Source organism: Salvelinus fontinalis, chromosome 34 (genome assembly GCF_029448725.1).
Source record: "Salvelinus fontinalis isolate EN_2023a chromosome 34, ASM2944872v1, whole genome shotgun sequence".
Taxonomy (NCBI): domain Eukaryota; kingdom Metazoa; phylum Chordata; class Actinopteri; order Salmoniformes; family Salmonidae; genus Salvelinus; species Salvelinus fontinalis.
This window is the reverse complement of record NC_074698.1, coordinates 11,221,607-11,239,005: the sequence shown is the minus strand read 5'-3', so window position 1 is coordinate 11,239,005 and position 17,399 is coordinate 11,221,607. Positions and strand designations below refer to the sequence as shown.

Sequence of the window (17,399 nt, the reverse complement as noted above, 5' to 3'; positions counted from 1 at the left end):
TGTACTGTATATGTTGCACGACTGTGCAGACTCAGGACTTCCTAAAGCCTGAACATTTACAGTATCTATCAACAGTAGCTGTAGCAGCAGCAACTGATCATTAAGTTATTTTTTTTACCCAGCAGGGAATCCCTTTAAAGTAGATTAAAGGGTTGTCCTTTATGCAATGGCGCTTTCATTTGGTTAAGCTCAAATTTCATCCCCTCATAAGTAATTACAAATGTGGACTGAGACGGTTTGAGTTAGTGTGAGGGGTCTGTTGAGTATTAACCCTGCCAAAGTCTCCAGGGCTAGATCGCATGTCTGTCACCTGTTCCCCATGCTGGAATACGTCAGAACCATGTTTATACTCCTTCTACTCCTCTCTGTTGGACATTCTAACAAAACAACTCGCTATTTAATCTCTTCACTTTTCTGCTTCTGCTTTCTCGGACTCCTTTATCTCCAGCAGGACTCCCACATCAGCTGCTCCACACTGTCATCGTATGGCAGAACAATATTGCTCTTGTTGAGAATTGCAACAACACTGGGCTGTATAGCCAGGCCCACGGATGTCAAAACAATTTATAGAATGCCTGGATTGTTCCTGTTTTACACAGTGTGGTTAAAGGGACGTGCCACAGCCACAGTTAGTCTAGTGGGTTTACAGTGCAGACAGAGAGTCTATTCTAGGTCTCAGTATATGAAGAGATTAACGTTGGAAATGGATGTGTCCCGCTGTCATACAGATTATTTTTTACCTCTATAGCGCACAACGGTAGCTCAACATTAACCCTGGAAATGGACATGGGGGAGGGGATATCAACCCATAATAACATCTCTCGAAAGGGGGCTTAAATTCATCAGAATATATAAATAGCATTGATTCATTTCAAAATGTGTGGGTGTTTTAAGTAGCTCCTGCTGTTGACGAGGCTGGGTTTCAACCACATGGATGTAAAACATGACAGGTCTGTATTTGGACCAAAGGGAAACACCCCCAGGTCACAGGGTCCCAGGTGGGGTTGTCTGAGCCTGTCCCATGTGATTAGTGTGTTGATTTGAGAGAAAAAAAAGAGACCCAGCTGCCAATGGGAGGACGGGCAAACAAGCTCTTTTTACAGTATAAATGGCTATGGTTTACCAAGCTCTGCAGATGGGCAACCAAAGCCAATTACGGTATGTTGCGAGATGACACATTAGTGTGGTTTCTGCTCTCTATAGCTGGCACTATCCCCATGGCTTCAAACAGCAATGAAAAATAAGTTTGCCATTGTTTACTGACACAAGCATACCCTCAGAAATGGACTACAAAGCAATCTATTTTGACATTGATTTGTCATGACAATGTACTGTGGATCCCGGATACAGTTGACGTTAGCATATCAAAGAACACTTTGAACGTAATGACAAAGAGAAACTAAAAGAACAGACATTGTGTTTAATTCCCATGTTACTTTATTGTGTAATCATTCTTTGACTCAACCGACAATAGAGAAGATTACTGAAGCTACAGTATCTAAATATATATTTGAGAAAAAAATACTGTATTTGTGAGAGGACATGGTGTTTTTACGGTAAATCTCTAACGTACAATATATACAGATATTTCATATTATACATATATACTGGTATATACACAGTCACAAAAGCATCACATCTGAAACTGGATTCATCTTGACCTGTGTAGCTAAACATCATGAAATAAAATACATTCTTATCTCTGCTTATATAGGTGGATTTAAAAGAGTAGCGTTTCCCATAAACATACAGTACTGGTTCTTTAAAAAATATATACTAATTTTGGTGGGTTATAACGGCACAACATAAAGGGGAGGTAAAGGGCGATGGAATTTGTAATTCTAAAACTAAGAATCACATTAAAGTGACGCGCGAAAGGTTTTGTATCATTTCAGCCAGTAGTTTTGAAAGTAGTGCTCGAGCCAAAACTGGTCCCTGAAAATAGAAAATAATTGTGTACCATGTCATCCATTTTGTATGATATGTTAGGAATTTGTAAGTGCTTAAGATCTCTGAATCTTTAACTGAGAATTTACTGTTCCCTATTTCCGTTCCTATTCCTAACCGTTCTTTATTTCCTGGTGTTGTTGGTCATATCTAAAGGTAGCATAGCATTGCTTATAACTAACTTTACCATTTAAGAGCCAGAATCCTTTTCATTGTATGACATTTTCAGTGAACTCTACCATCATTCAACAACCCTGGAATGAAAATGAGCCAATTTAAGTCTAGAAATAAGTAATTTGTTTGTTTCTGATAGTAGCAGGGCAGAACATGTGACATATCTGTCTCTCTGTTGCTCTACTTCTCAGAAAGAGCATTTCAACTGTAATAAATTAGGACTTTGACTAGAGCTTAAATAATGATTAACAGGGTGTGGACTCATTTGTACGATTCCTCAGCATGAAACTCAAAGGGTTCTGCTGATCTTTTAATTAAGTCAATACTTATCATGAGGTGGCCTGGATATCCTAGCAGTAGCAAGTAGCAACATGTTTAAACAATGGGTTACAGCTTATCATTGTATTGTCTCTTTCAACGTGGAGAGGACTAAACTGACCTTTTCAATTTAGCAACAAAGACTTCAACACTTCATAGCATCACATAATCACATGCAATAACGGACGTCACCATAACATGACAAGAGTGAAATGTGATCGACGTGTTCATTATTTAGCTGAATTATAAATAGGACATGTTTTATATATAAACAGTCTTCCTCTTTAGTGGGAAGCAAGATAGCAAAGCAACTGTGCAGGTCACTTCTGTGCCTCTAAGCAGCTTTTAGACATCACATAAACTGAGCCAAGGCAAATGTTCCCCACACAATGACTGGGTGTTGTGTGCAGCCAGTTAAGTGAGAGCATTCTAGCACACAAGAGGTAAGTTGGCCACGCCTGGACCCTGAATAGAAGCTGTGTGGAGAATTCTCTTGGTAGATCACATGATCCTTTGTAATGTCGTAGAGTTGTGAAATGAAACGAGGTACATGTATTGTACTGTGTAAACTGCTGATGTGACGAGCAGGCAAAGGTTTTCTCTAGGTGCAAGACAGTGGAGGACAGAGGATGTGTCCGTAATGGCACCCTATTTCCTATATAGTGCCCTATTGTTTAACAGGACACATAGGGCTCTGATCAAATGTAATGCACTATGTAGGGAATAGGGTGCCATTTGAGACCCCTCCAGAGTGTTGTGGCCGAGGCTGGACAGGAACTCTTCAAATGAGACGTGGCCTCAGGCTCCGGGGCACTGGGTGGTCTGACAGGGTCATAAACAGGTTGCATTCCACTTCCTACCAGCTACATGCATAGTAGTAACATGCTGATTGACACATGGGACATAAAAACAATTGTTACTCCAATAGTATAACTCATTGTCAGTTTTGGTGTGCAGCGCAGTAGCTCTACAGCCTGTGTTGGTGAATCACCCTGTGTGTATTAGGAGAAGAGACACCGCATTACAACTGCTTTGCGCCCCCAATCTAACAACCAAGTGTCCAAGTGACAAGCTTGCTAATGCACTTAGTTGTTTCTAATTGGTTCGTCCTCTCACTACAGAACTGGACAAAGAAAGTAAAGTTCTAGAAAGTCACTGAAGATTCCTTAGTGTCATTGAAAGTCAAGACTCCAGCCAGAGTAGCAGCAGTGGACCTGTAGCTGACTTCTAAGGCCATGTGTTGCGGGCTCTGTGGGGTCTGATAATAAGTGCAGCCTGGGTAAGAGGTTAGGGGTTAGTAAGGCCTGGCCCTGTCTCACGTCGCCACCTGCTGCACTGAGGAGTGTTCGTGAGGGCAGGGTGTGCCCCTGCAGTTTAGCCTCTTCAGCAGCCGCTGCAGCTTGTGGGAGAAGTTCTTGTTCATCTGCCTGTACATGAGAGGCATGGCGAAGCTACTGGAGAAGGCCAGCAGCTCCGACAGACACCTCAGGAAGAAGTAAATTGTGAGCCACTGTTTGTTGTTGCTGCCGTAGCTCCCCGGCTCCCCGGCTATAGTGTGTACCAGTAGAGTCATGTAGTACGGGGTCCATAGGACAAACTGCATGCAGACAGAGGCCAGCAGCAGCCGGTGGATAGAAGGGTCCAGCCGGGATGAGTCCTGGTCCAGCGGGGTGGACTCCTTCCTAATGCGCAGGATGAGCACGAAAGCATACAGCACGGCCACGGCCGGAACCACGTAGCCGATGAACATCATGATGGCGTCCGCTGCCTCCTTGTTCTGCATCTTGGAGCACTCGATGATCTTGGTGGAGACGTGGTTGCACACGTAGAAGAGCAGCGAGGAGAAGCTGGTGAGCACGGCGCCGCCCCAGATGAAGCCGCACACGTGCTTGGTGTTGTACACGCTGGACATGTAGGTGCGCGGCAGCGCTCGCTCGATGTAGTAGTCCAGGCTGAGCAGCGTGGTGGAGTACATGATGACCAGGGAGGAGATGTTGAAGAGGATGAGCAGGGTGATGTAGATCTCATTGTTGTACTCCCACACAGGCCACCGGGTGAAGCTAGGGCCTAGCAGCTCCACGGGGGCCAACAGGTTGAGGACCAGGCCAGCGATGGCCATATTGACGAAGTAGACGTCCGGCATGGTCATGGACATCTTATTGGAGAGGTTGACCACCACCAGCAGGGCGTTATAGCAGAGCCCGATGGGGAAGCACACCATGAGGTAGAACAAGGAGAAGACGGAAAGGATGAGACCAAAGTCCTGGCAGAGCCGGTGTTCGGAGCTGGAGTCCGTCTCATTGTAAGCCATACAGCTCCACATAGCTAGGGCTCTGAGAGAGGGCTGCACTGGTGCACTGGCTTGGCTGGAGACAGAGAGAGAGGAGAACAACATTAGTTAAGTTATCTTGTTTTTCATTACATTAAACAAGTGCTGATGTGTGGTCAAATATTAACACTGATGACTAAGGAGAAAACGGCTGATGTGTGGTCAAATATTAACACTGATGACTGAGGAGAAAACGGATGATGTGTGGTCAAATATTAACACTGATGACTGAGGAGAAAACGGCTGATGTGTGGTCAAGTATTAACACTGATGACTGAGGAGAAAACGGCTGATGTGTGGTCAAATATTAACACTGATGACTGAGGAGAAAACGGCTGATGTGTGGTCAAGTATTAACACTGATGACTGAAGAGAAAATGTTCTCCACCCTCATTTGTCTCCCGCTCTCCTTCCTACACTGTTTCAATTAAAATAACTTAAATATGAAGAGAGAATGCGATTCCATTCTCTTTTAAACAATCTCATAATCCATCGTGAAGAAGATCAGTAGATTGTTTGAAATATATTTTTCTATGTGGGAAACCACAAAGTAAACTAAACAATAGGCTTTTTGGTTTCTCTCATTTCACGTGTTTCCCTGAGACATGTCCTAGGACTATCTATGTTATTGGAGTCATTCTTGTGGTTCCTTTAAAAGTGCTACGCTGTGAAGAGAAGCAAGCAAGACCACTCTCTCACACACGGCATGGCTATTATGCCTGGGGTAACACCATTCATTCCACTTCATTGCATTTCACTGGCTGAATAAAAACTGCTCCCAATATGTTTCATTGGTCAGCTCCAGCCTTAAAAAACGTTCTTTCTTTCTGCAGTGTTCAGGGCCTCTCCAGCCAGAGCAACTGAATCCCTTGTTCTAATGGAAGAATAACATGCAGGGGCCAGGCTGCCTTTGGAGAGTTGCCCTCGTTGCCCTCCAGATGAAGACCTCCCTCTCTACTATCGCCTGACTCTGCAGGCCGCTTGCCTTCTACTTCTTCCAATCCATGTCTCTTCCAAAGCATGAGCGCCTTCTGTTCAGGTTGCTACACTGGCTTGTGTGTGTGTATTTGTGTGTGTGTGTGTGTGTGTGAGAGCGAAAGAGAGGAACAGAGACGAGAGAGCGAAGGAGCTTGCGGGATGTTGTGGGGTGATGGGTAGATTTATAGACTGAAATGTGATGCAGCCCCCCTGTGCCTGGCCGGGCGGTCCCAGGGAGGGGTCAGTGTGGAGTGGACTGAGCGTGAGGACGGAGTTCAGGGCAAGGTCAGAGAGAACGCCTGGGCTCATGGAGGGATGGAACGGCCTGACTGGGGATCAAGCCCGTCTGCTCGGCGCAGTGAGAGGCTGCTCATTAAAACACCCCTTACATAACTCTGCCTGCCGGAGTCTGAACTGGAACATGTCAACTCAGATCTTATTAGTTCTGCTCAGGAAGAAGTGAAAGCATACGCTAACAAAAGAGCTTATGTCAGGAGGGAATGGAACAAGGGGAGATTTCTCAACATTGTATTCAAGCTTATAGTTCAAAATGAAAAATATAGAATCAATGATAAGATTCCCCTAAGAGAGACGTGGGGTTTGATGCTTCGGAAAAGCGCGAGACAAAAAAACGTATGATCTTAAAAGGTTGGATGAATCAACTGGTGCACAAGCCGCTCTCGTGCAAAGGAAGGAAGCATATTTACAAGCTCATATTACGTAGTGTTTACCTGGTGACCGGTCAGACTACCTCAAAATAACATTTCCAGACAATGTTTTGGAAACACGATGATTTTGTTTGCAAGAGGCTGAGAAGATACCACAGCCAGTAAAGAGAACATTCCTTCTTTCAATTACATAACCTCAGTTTTGGCCTGAGGACACACACACACACAGAAACACTTTCACATATGCTGCTGGTACTCTGTTTATTATCTATTCTGATTACGTAGACACTTTTACCCCTACCTACATGTACATGTTACCTCAATTACCTCGTGTCCCCAGACATTGACTCTGTGCCGCTACTCCTTGTATAAAGCCTCGTTACTGTTATTTTATTGTGTTACTATTTCCATTATTATTATTATTTTTCCTAATCTTTTCTAACTTTTTAACTGTGTCGTTGGGAAAGGGCTTGTAAATAAGAATTTCATGGTAAAATCTACACCTGTTGTATTTGGCGCATACAAAAAATACAATTCGATTTGACACACACACAGTGTTCCTGTGTGCTCCTCCACACCTCTCCAGCTGGCTGTAAGGAGAGTACACTGCATGGAGGGGCGTGCGGCAGGGGGGGCGGTGTACGGTTACCCTTTCAAAAACTCCCAGATGCTTTCCTTTCCCAGAGACAGGTGAAATGGGGCTGCCACTGCCCCTCGTAAAAACCACTCTTAAACCACCAGGTGACTCGTTTTCTGCTGGAGTTTAAAGGGGTGGGGGAGGGCTCACTAAGACTAATGACAAAGGCATGCGAGTGACCTGTCTTTGGGAATAACACCCTGCACGTACTGAACAGGAAGAACAGGTGTGTCTCTTGAGCTCTCAACCCCCTAGTTAGAGCTAGTCTCTCCTCAAATCAAAGTTTATTGGACGTGTACACAGCTTAGCAGATGTTATAGTGGGTCCCTATAGTGGGTGCAGCGAAATGCTTGTGTTACTAGCTCCTAACATAACATAGGGTATATGAATAAGAATCCAGTACACACGGAGTGTACAACACATTAAGCACACCTTCCTAATACTGAGTTGCACTCCCAATGCTTCCCACAGCTGTGTCAAGTTGGCTGGATGTCCTTTGGGTGATGGACCATTCTTGATAGACACAGGAAACTGTTGAGCGTGGAAAGCCCTGCAGCGTTGCAGTTGTAGACACACTCAAACCAGTGCCTAGCACCTACTTCTATACTCCGTTCAAAGGCACTTAAACATTTTGTCTTGCCCATTCACCCTCTGAAAGGCACGCACGATCCGTGTCTCAATTGTCTCGAGGCTTAGAAATCCTTCTTTAACCCGTCTCCTTCTTCTACACTGAAGTGGATTTAACAAGTCACATCAATAAGGGATCATAGCTTTCAGCTGGTCAGTCTATGTTAAGGAAATATCAGGTGTTCCTAATGTTTTGTACACTCTGTGTATAATTAAGAAATAAGGCCTGAGGGAGTATGGTACATGGCCAATATACCAAGGCTAAGGGCTGTTCTTCGGCACAACGCAACGCAGAGTGCCTGGATACTGCCACGCCCTGATCCGTTTCACCTGTCCCTGTGCTCGTCTCCACCCCCTCCAGGTGTTGCTTATCCCCGGTGTATTTATCCCTGTGTTTCCTGTCTCTCTGTGCCAGTTCGTCTTATTTGTCAAGTCAACCAGCGTTTTTGTGTCTCAGCTCCTGCTTTTTCCAGTCTCTCTTTTCTCACCCTCCTGGTTTTGACCGTTGCCTTGCCTGTCCTGACTCTGAGCCTGCCTGCCTGACCACTCTGCCTGGCCCTGACCTCAAGCTTGCATATCATCTTGGACCGTTTGGACCCCTTTTGCTATAATGGGGCGGCAGGGTAGCCTAGTGGTTAGAGCGTTGGACTAGTAACCGAAAGGTTGCAAGTTCAAATCCCCGAGCTGACAAGGTACAAATCTGTCGTTCTGCCCCTGAACAGGCAGTTAACCCACTGTTCCTAGGCCGTCATTGAAAATAAGAATTTGTTCTTAACTGACTTGCCTAGTTAAATAAAGGTAAAAAAATAATAATAATAAATATCGGAGCTCAACCATCTGCCTCCTGTGTCTGTATTTGGGTCTCGCCTTGTGCCCTTATAGATACAGCCCTTAGCCGTGGTTTATTGGCCATATACAACAAACCCAAGGTGCCTTATTGCTATTATAAACTGCTTACCAACCTAATTAGAGCAGTAAACATAATTGTTTTGTCAAACCTGTGGTATACGGTCTGATATACCACAGCTGTCAGCCAATCAGCATTCAGGGCTCGAACCACGCAGTTTATAATCCAGCATATAAATATGATTTTTTTTTCATTTTTATTTTTCCTTTATTTAACCAGGTAGGCTAGTTGAGAACAAGTTCTCATTTACAACTGCGACCTGGCCAAGATAAAGCAAAGCAGTGTGACACAAACAACAGAGTTACACATGGAATAAACAAACATACAGTCAATAATACAATAGAAAATATATGTACAATGTGTGCAAATGAGGTAGGATAAGGGAGGTAAGGCAATAAATAGGCCATAGTGAAAAATAATTACAATATAGCAATTAAACACTGGAGTGATAGATGTGCAGAAGATGAGGGTGCAAGTAGAGATACTGGGGTGCAAAGGAGCAAAATAAATAACAGTATGGGGATGAGGTAGTTGGATGGGCTATTTACAGATGAGCTATGTACAGGTGCAGTGAACTGTGAGCTGCTCTGACAGATGGTGCTTAAAGCCAGTGAGGGAGATATGAGTCTCCAGCTTCAGTGATTTTTGCACTTTGTTCCAGTCATTGGCAGTAGAGAACTGGAAGGAAAGGTGGCCAAAGGAGGAATTGGCTTTGGGGGTGACCAGTGAAATATACTTGCTGGAGCACGTGCTACAGACGGGTGCTGCTATGGTAACCTGTGAGCTGAGAAGGCGGGGCTTTACCTAGCAAAGACTTATAGATGACCTGGAGCGAGCCAGTGGGTTTGGCGACAAATATGAAGCGAGGGCCAGCCAACGGGAGCATACAGGTCGCAGTGGTGGGTAGTATCAAAATACAAATAATTTATTTTGTATTCCAGTACACGCTTCGTGTTGGACTAGACTGCAGTGCTTCTCTGTAGAGCTCTTTTCATTCACCGGTTTTCCAGAACCTTTTCTCTCTCAAGAGACCATGACAGAACTTGGACTGGGATGGTAGACACATTCCTAAGGGTGTGAAAAAAGTGAGCTACGCCACTGATGCTTCACTGACTGTAACAGACACATCAACACAACAGGGCATTCCATAGGCGCTTTCTTCACTATACAGGGCACCTGGTTGAGATGGGAAAATGTCATTCATAGGACACCTGGTTGAATTGTAAGAAGCCTTCGGTCAACAGTATGTCACGAAACCCTACCATGACTGTGGTATTACACTAGCCTGGTCCACTATTGTATGCTGTAACCATAGAAGTTAACTACAACCCATTTAGTATGGGAACACCAAGATATTACACCTGACCTGATCCAAGACAATCTGCTCATTTCACTCATCTTCAAGGTTCAATGTTGTTAGTTTAATATTACCAGAAGTAGAAAAGGAGAAACTCTGCTTTGGCAGGTCCCCTCCCTCCAGACTGGGTGTTCAGGGATACAGATGGATTTGATATCTCAGGGTTTTTGATGTGAATAGTGTGACACGCTGTGATAGGCTCACACCCCTCACATCCCCTCTGGAATGTACAGCTATTTCTCAGAATCGCCTGAATGACGTCAGGAGAGCACATACATGTCTGTAATCGTGTTTGATAGCTAGAGCAAGAGCAGCTTTTTGGAAGGATCATACTGTACATTTTGGAGGCTTACTTTCAGATGTTGTTCAAACTAACAACAGAGCATTCAATCAACTCTGAATCTAACCACAATTAGATTAGGCCAACATTTCATACAAGCTCATTTCATACCATACAAGCAATATCCTCTGCTCAAAAATCTAGCTATTCTCCCAAACAGGATAACATTGGCATCACGTCTGGTTTCCCACCGATTGTCCTCTTTGCACTTCGTTTGAGGAGAGGCTAGGAGGGAACACACATTAACATTTCAGAACAATGCGAGAACACGTTACTGTTTCATGAATAATTCCACCTGTGAAAGTCCTTCAGCTCTCATGAATAGCTCCCTTTGATATTCTCACCTGCTTTCGCTTCCCTCAGAGTAGCATAACAACCGAGGGGAGCGGCGTGTGATTTGTGTTAAGGTGCCCGCTCTGGTGTGCCGCAGGCATAGGGTTTGTTATATACCATAACGCTCCACAGTGTAAAACCTGTTGCATTTTCACTCATTATAATTGATGGCTTAGCGCGACTTTGTTACACAATCACAGCAAAATGATGAGCAAGAGTATGCATTCTGATTGTGTGGGGCAGGTGGCTTCTCTTACTACTTCAGTGCAAAAAAAAACAGACTTATTTACAATATTGAGGTAAATAGTTCTGTTCATTTTGTCTGACACACTCTAATCTACCGACTCTATTCCACACCTCACCTCTGTGCTTTCTATTGATAGTCCAGCCGGTCCTTAATCTGAGCCAGTCTGTGTACTATACATGTTAGACAAGAGACTAGACGAGATAAAGAACAGGGATCAACCTCAGTCTAAAAGAGTGACCTGACGTCTTGAATGTAAAAAAATAAAAAATAAATAAATATTGCATAATTCCTGAAAACACTATTTCAGTTGTTTGGACGGCACTCAGTGAAGTGATTGAAGGAAGACAATGTTGATGACGAAATGGGAAAATGTGATATGTCTCTTATGTAATCCAGTAGAAACAAGTTGTCAGCTACACACTTGGAAAAACCCACCCGAGTGCTTCCCCTAGCTCTCATATAGGGGAATGCCGCTACTAAGGAAGCATGAATTCACGTAAACTAATGCACTTCTGTTCTATATTGGCATTCGAGAGTTTTTCTTCATAAATGGCTTGACAAAATAATACAGTATTATTAGAATTTCAGCCTATTCAGGTGGGATGGCATTTTTGGCTAACTGCATGACATCACAATTGGATCTGATTATTCTGACCAATGACCAGTCATATTTTATTTACATATGTATCCTCCTACTTTGAAGGGGTAAGCGGGAAGGCTCTAGTGCAGGGGTATTTAACTCTTACCCTACGAGGTCCAGTGCCTGCTGGTTTTCTGTTATACCTGAAAATGTATTACACCCAGCTGGTGTCCCAGGTCTAAATCAGTGCCTGATTAAAGGGGAACAATTAAGAAAAAAAGCTGTGGACCTGGCTTCGAGGTCCAGAGTTGAGTTCGAGGGCTCTAGAGTCTAGATCACACGTGTCAAACTCATTCCACGGAGGGCCGAGTGTCTGGGGTTTTCTGCTCCTCCCTTGTACTTGACTGATGAATGAAGGTTACTGATTAGTCAGGAACTCCTCTCAGCTGGTTGTCTAGGTCTTGATTGAAAGGAGAACATTTTTTACCCGCAGACACTCGAACCTCGGTGGAATGAGTTTGACTCATTCAATAGAAAGAGAAAGAATGAGCTGAACATAACAGTATGCCAGTGGAAGGGTGGACAGTAACAGATGACCCAACTCTGATTTGTGACTAGTATGATTTCCCATTGTAGCCAGTTCAATTACAGTCATTCTGTTAGTGATTTTTCACAATTCTGTTGTTGATTTCGTGATAGAATTAAAAGTTTTAATAAATAAAAATGTATATCAGTAAAAAACATTCATTGGTAGGTTTACCTTTACTTGTTACATGTGCTAACTTTCATTATCCTCCCTCATGAGGGCGAGAAATGTATATCTTAAAGATATGTGGGTTATTGGTAACAGTGAAAAGACACAAGGCAATGTAATTGAACTGGCTACAATGGGAAATCATACTAGTCACAAATCAGTGTTGGGTCATCTGTTACTGTCCACCCTTCCACTGGCATACTGTTATGTTCAGCTCATTCTTTCTCTTTCTGTTGTCTGGTAGTCAAAGCGAGAGTGTTAAAACAGTCTGGACAACCCCTCCCTCTCTCTGCCTCGCTCGTCTCTCTCTTGCCAGTTAATGTTACTTCTCCCGGCTCTTACTGACACCTACCCATGAGCCCCCTCTCTTTCCATTTACTGTAAACAGCATCCGCGCTGTCCGTCGCTGGATTCTAATGAACTCTGCCCCCAAACAAGACCAAATTTGGTTGGTCTGGCCCGGACCAAATCTAAATGAATCATAGACATCTATGTTTCACAAGTTTCAAAATATTTAAGGTTAGGGTTAGGGGAAGGGGAAGGGTTAGCTAACATGCTAAGTAGTTGCAAAGTAGCTAAAAAGTAGTAAGTAGTTACAAAGTTGCTAATTAGCTCAAATGCTAAAGTATTCCGTCATGAGATTCGGACATGGAACCTTTGGGTTGCTAGACATTCACGTTATACACCCACCCAACCACCCTGACCAACCACCCTCTTCATTTTAAGCCTTAAGTAATCTTCTATCTTATGCAACCATACACTATATATACAAAATGATGTGGACACCCCTTCAAATTACTGGATTCGGCTATTTCAGCCACATCCATTGCCGATAGGTGTATAAAATTGAGCACACAGCCATGCAATCTCCATTGACAGAGGAACGGCCTTACTGAAGAGCTTAGTGACTTTTAACGTGGCACCGTCATAGGGTGTCACCTTTCCAAGAAGTTACATTTCTGCCCTGCTAGAGCTGCCCCGGTCAACTGTAAGTGCTGTTATTGTGAAGTGGAAACATCTAGGAGCAACAACTGCTCAGCCACGTAGAGTGCAGCACGCAAAAATCGTCTGTCCTCGGTTGCAATACTCACTACCGAGTTCCAAACTGGCTCTGAAATCAACGTCAGCGCAATAACTGAGCTTCATGAAATGTGTTTCCATGGCCGAGCAGCCACACACAAGCCTAATATCACCATGACCAATGCCAAGCGTCGGCTGGAGTGGTGCAAAGCACCCCGCCATTGGACTCTCAAGCAGTGTAAACGTGTTCTCTGGAGTGATGAATCACGCTTCACCATCTGGCAGACGAATCTGGGTTTGGCGAATGCAAGGAGAACGCTACCTACCCCAAAGTATAGCGCCAACTGTAAAGTTTGGTGGTGGAGGAATAATGGTCTGGGGCTGTTTTTCATGGTTCGGGCTAGGCCCCTTCGTTCCAGTAAATGGAAATCTTAACACTACAGCATACAATGACATTCTAAGCGAATTCTGTACTTCCCACTTTGCGGCAACAGATCGGGGAAGGCCCTTTCCTGTGTCAACATGATAATGCCCCCATGCACAAAGTGAGGTCCATACAGAAATGGTTTGTCGAGATCGGTGTGAAAGAACTTGACTGGTCTTTACAGAGCCCTGACCTCAACCCCATCAAACACCTTTGGGATGAATTGGAACACCAACTGTGAGCCAGGCCTAATCGCCCAACATCCGTGCCCAACCTCACTAATGCTCTTGTGGCTGAATAGAAGAAGCAAGTCCCTGTAGCAATGTTCCAACATCTAGTGGAAAGCCTTCCCAGAAGAGTGGAGGCTGTTTTAGCAGCAAAGGGGGGAGCAACTCCCTACTAATGTCCATGATTTTGGAATGAGATGTTCAACGAGCAGGTGTTCACATACTTTTGGTCATGCAGCTTATCGAACTAATTTGAGTGTCCCGGATTTACATTCACTATGTCTAGTCTATGAGACCAGTCTGACTTTAACGGTAGGTTCATGTAAAATGTTCATATGTTTGTAAGTTACATCATGCTTCAAATCAATGTTGTTGATGATAGTCACAGTATGATCTACCTATGTATGAATTAGATTGCTGGTAATTGGGTATTTAGTGATTACGAAACCTATTTGTGCAAGTGTTTCCAGAAACAATAAAGCACATAAATGCTTCTGAGTTCTGTGATCACTGCAAATCGGCCAATTAAATGTTGGCTATCAAATCAAATACTATATGAACACATGTATGTATGGGTTAATAGTGTTAATTTAGTCCGCTGTGTGTTTCTGTTTCGTAAAGCTGTTAAACGATTACTTTTTCGTAACTTATTGAACTTGTCTAATGCAATACGTCCTGCTAAACTAAAAGCAATGTATCATTATATCGGTTCCAGAATCTAGACTCGCGGATAAATTGCATCCATTTGCTTGTAACCTATTCGGCGCCGGTTTGCTGTGGGTGCTACGGACCATTGGGAGCTAAGCGAGGAGAACTGTCATCGATAGTTGATAAAACTCTAGAGGACATAACATCTGCGAGGCTATTGTTGACCACTACATTCAAACATACGCTATATTTGATCATAGCCTACCTATTTATTCTACAGCCAAATTAAACAGTAAAGTCAATGCTTTCGTCCGAACATAGATAGGAAATATGTTTGCGTGTAAGTCCATATGCAGTCTGCTGAAAAATGATATCAACATTTTAGGAAAACTCACCAGAAAAGTACAGATTTGGCACGGCGACAAGGCTACGGAGGCATCGGGTTTTGCTGTACTTCCACTGACATTTCTCTGTAATTACATTTGGTGTTGACTTGTAACAAACGTCGTATCCTTTTCTATTCGGAAGAGAGAGACAAAATACAAAAACGGTATAGTTAGATCTATTACTTTTTGCGTAGTTACTTAGGCTACTGCCACAGTTTCTAGTCTGACGATGTTTGTTCTCGAAAGGGGAGGACGTTGACAACTTACTACGAATTGAGTGGTACTGAACCCTACAGTGTATACACACGTGACCCTCCCCCACCGTCTCCTTCGTTTCGTCGATGAGGCCCGACTCGCCCTCGACGAACTCATTGGACGAAGCAGATCAGAGAGGGAGTTGGAGGGACTCTCAACAACATACCCGGCTTTTACGTGCGCAAAACACCCGGTCATACCGAGCGAGCCTGACAGCAGTTTTAGGACAGTAATGTACGCTGTTAAATGCAGAAACAGTTTGTTGGAAAATCAGTTTTACTTTGAGTTTGCCGTTATCAGTGTCCTGTGTTTTTGTCTTTCTCAATCAATAATAGCCCACTATTCACTGTACTTGTGAAAATTGTCTGTCTTCAAAGTGCATGTATGCAATGTATATCACGATCACCTGCTTCTAATATAAATCTGACAACTCCAAACCGATACAGCTCTAATTCTGGAAGTAGAAATGTAGCTAGTAATAAGCAGAAATTGTGATTATGCATGATGTAACATGATTATATCTGGACATGGAACGCCTGTATCAGATAACTGGAGCAAAGGCTATTTTTATACTCCAATCTTTCACACCTCATCTCTGTGTTTTCATTTGACAGTGTTTACATAAATAGATTTACCAAATCTGCATGAAATGCTAATAATATGGTGGGATGAACTGCCCTGTGGTCTGTTTGTCAACTGTTTGGTATGAAGGGATTGGCGTTTGACAGGAGAGGGTTGTGGGTTTGGGGTAAGTTTGTGTGTTGTCCCTGTCATGTCCCAGAGAGGCAGGTCTAACTTAACCCTAACTGGAGAAATCCTGGAATCAGACACATCTATCCTGATCTACCACTGGTCTGGACTGGTGGACTGGGCAGGCAGAGGCCTAACAGCAGTCTCTGCTTACTTTAACTGAGAGGGGGAAATCGTATAATACAAACAGATACTGATGAACAGCATTTTCTTAATAAGCATATACTCAAATGAATAAGAAGGATGTTCTGTTAGTTATAGCAACATTTATTACACGATAAGGCACACTGTTTGTGGTTGGAATGAGACTACTGGAGTTTGCTCAGAAGATTAAGGATTACAGAAGTAGTGGCCAACTGTAAATACTCCACTACTGTTTATGACCCACATACTCTATCTATGTGCTGACCCACACAGAGAGCGGGTTTGTAATGAACTCTGTGTGTGTTCTAATTGGACAACAGCAAGGTTGAAGCTCAGATACAAACGACAGGGTGAAACATACCATTGATCATGCTGTTCCATCTTAAATCAGATTGTCTATAAACACTAATCTGTTCATTAATTAAGCAATAAGGCCCGAGGGGTGTGGTATATGGCCATTATACCACGGCTAAGGGCTGTTCTTATGCACGATGCAACGCGGCAATATACCACATACTCTTGAGGTGCCTTATTGCTATTATGAACTGGTTACCAATGTAATTAGAGCAGTACAAAGAAATGTTTTGTCATAGCCGTGGTAAGGCTTTCAGCCAATCAGCATTCAGGGCTCGAACCACCCAGTTTATAATCATGATTATAACAGTGTTGTAATGTCTAGAGATGGATTTCTGACCCAGATATGCCAGCATGATCATTTGTTTGGAAACCTACTTATTATATACTACAAGCTTGTGTTTTAGATGGGTATAGTTCATCTTGTTAAGAGAGAAATCACCATTGTGGATTCGTTTTTAAGTGGATAATACATCAGATATGTTTTATTTTGGTATTTTGGATATGCAGTTTATTAGTGAAACCGATGTTGTTTTTTGGTTGGTCTTTGTTAGAACATATCACACAGAGAAGAAATCCACTATCACCATCATGTTACATTTCATTAGTCTGTGTGTCCTGTTAAAACTCCCCTCTCTCAACGGCTCCTTGGGATTTCTCTGAAGAGATTTCACCAGAGGCTTCCGATGACATGATGACATAAGGTCTTTATTAGTGCTGGGCTCCTATGAACACAGAGCCATACTTTCATTTCCTGCTCTGCACCTGAGGGGCAGAAGAGATACGGCAATAGAACAGCCTGGGCCGAACCCTCTGGGTCGTCAGTGGTATGAGGCATGTGATGGCCTTGCTGCTGCTGTTGTTTCATTTGATACTTCCGGGAATACGCCCCTATCTATCCCTCACACCCTCTACTCAAACAGTGAACTACACTCGAGCAGGTCTATTACAGCTTTTGTAAATAGCAAAATGGTTCGCCCCAAGAGGATCCATGC

The 17,399-nt window shown here is 43.5% G+C and overlaps 1 protein-coding gene across 1 annotated transcript; it reads right to left on the bottom strand.

Annotated features, from left to right (window-relative positions):
- Window positions 1-1,414: 1,414 nt before the first annotated feature.
- On the bottom strand, window positions 1,415-15,199 carry LOC129833086 (probable G-protein coupled receptor 146). The gene is made up of 2 exons (XM_055897376.1): window positions 14,911-15,199; window positions 1,415-4,805 (listed from the first exon to the last, which is right to left on the bottom strand). The coding sequence occupies exon 2, from the start codon at window positions 4,760-4,762 to the stop codon at window positions 3,755-3,757; it is 1,008 nt and encodes a 335-aa protein (XP_055753351.1). The 5' UTR covers window positions 4,763-4,805; window positions 14,911-15,199; the 3' UTR covers window positions 1,415-3,754.
- Between the last annotated feature and the right edge of the window lie 2,200 nt (window positions 15,200-17,399).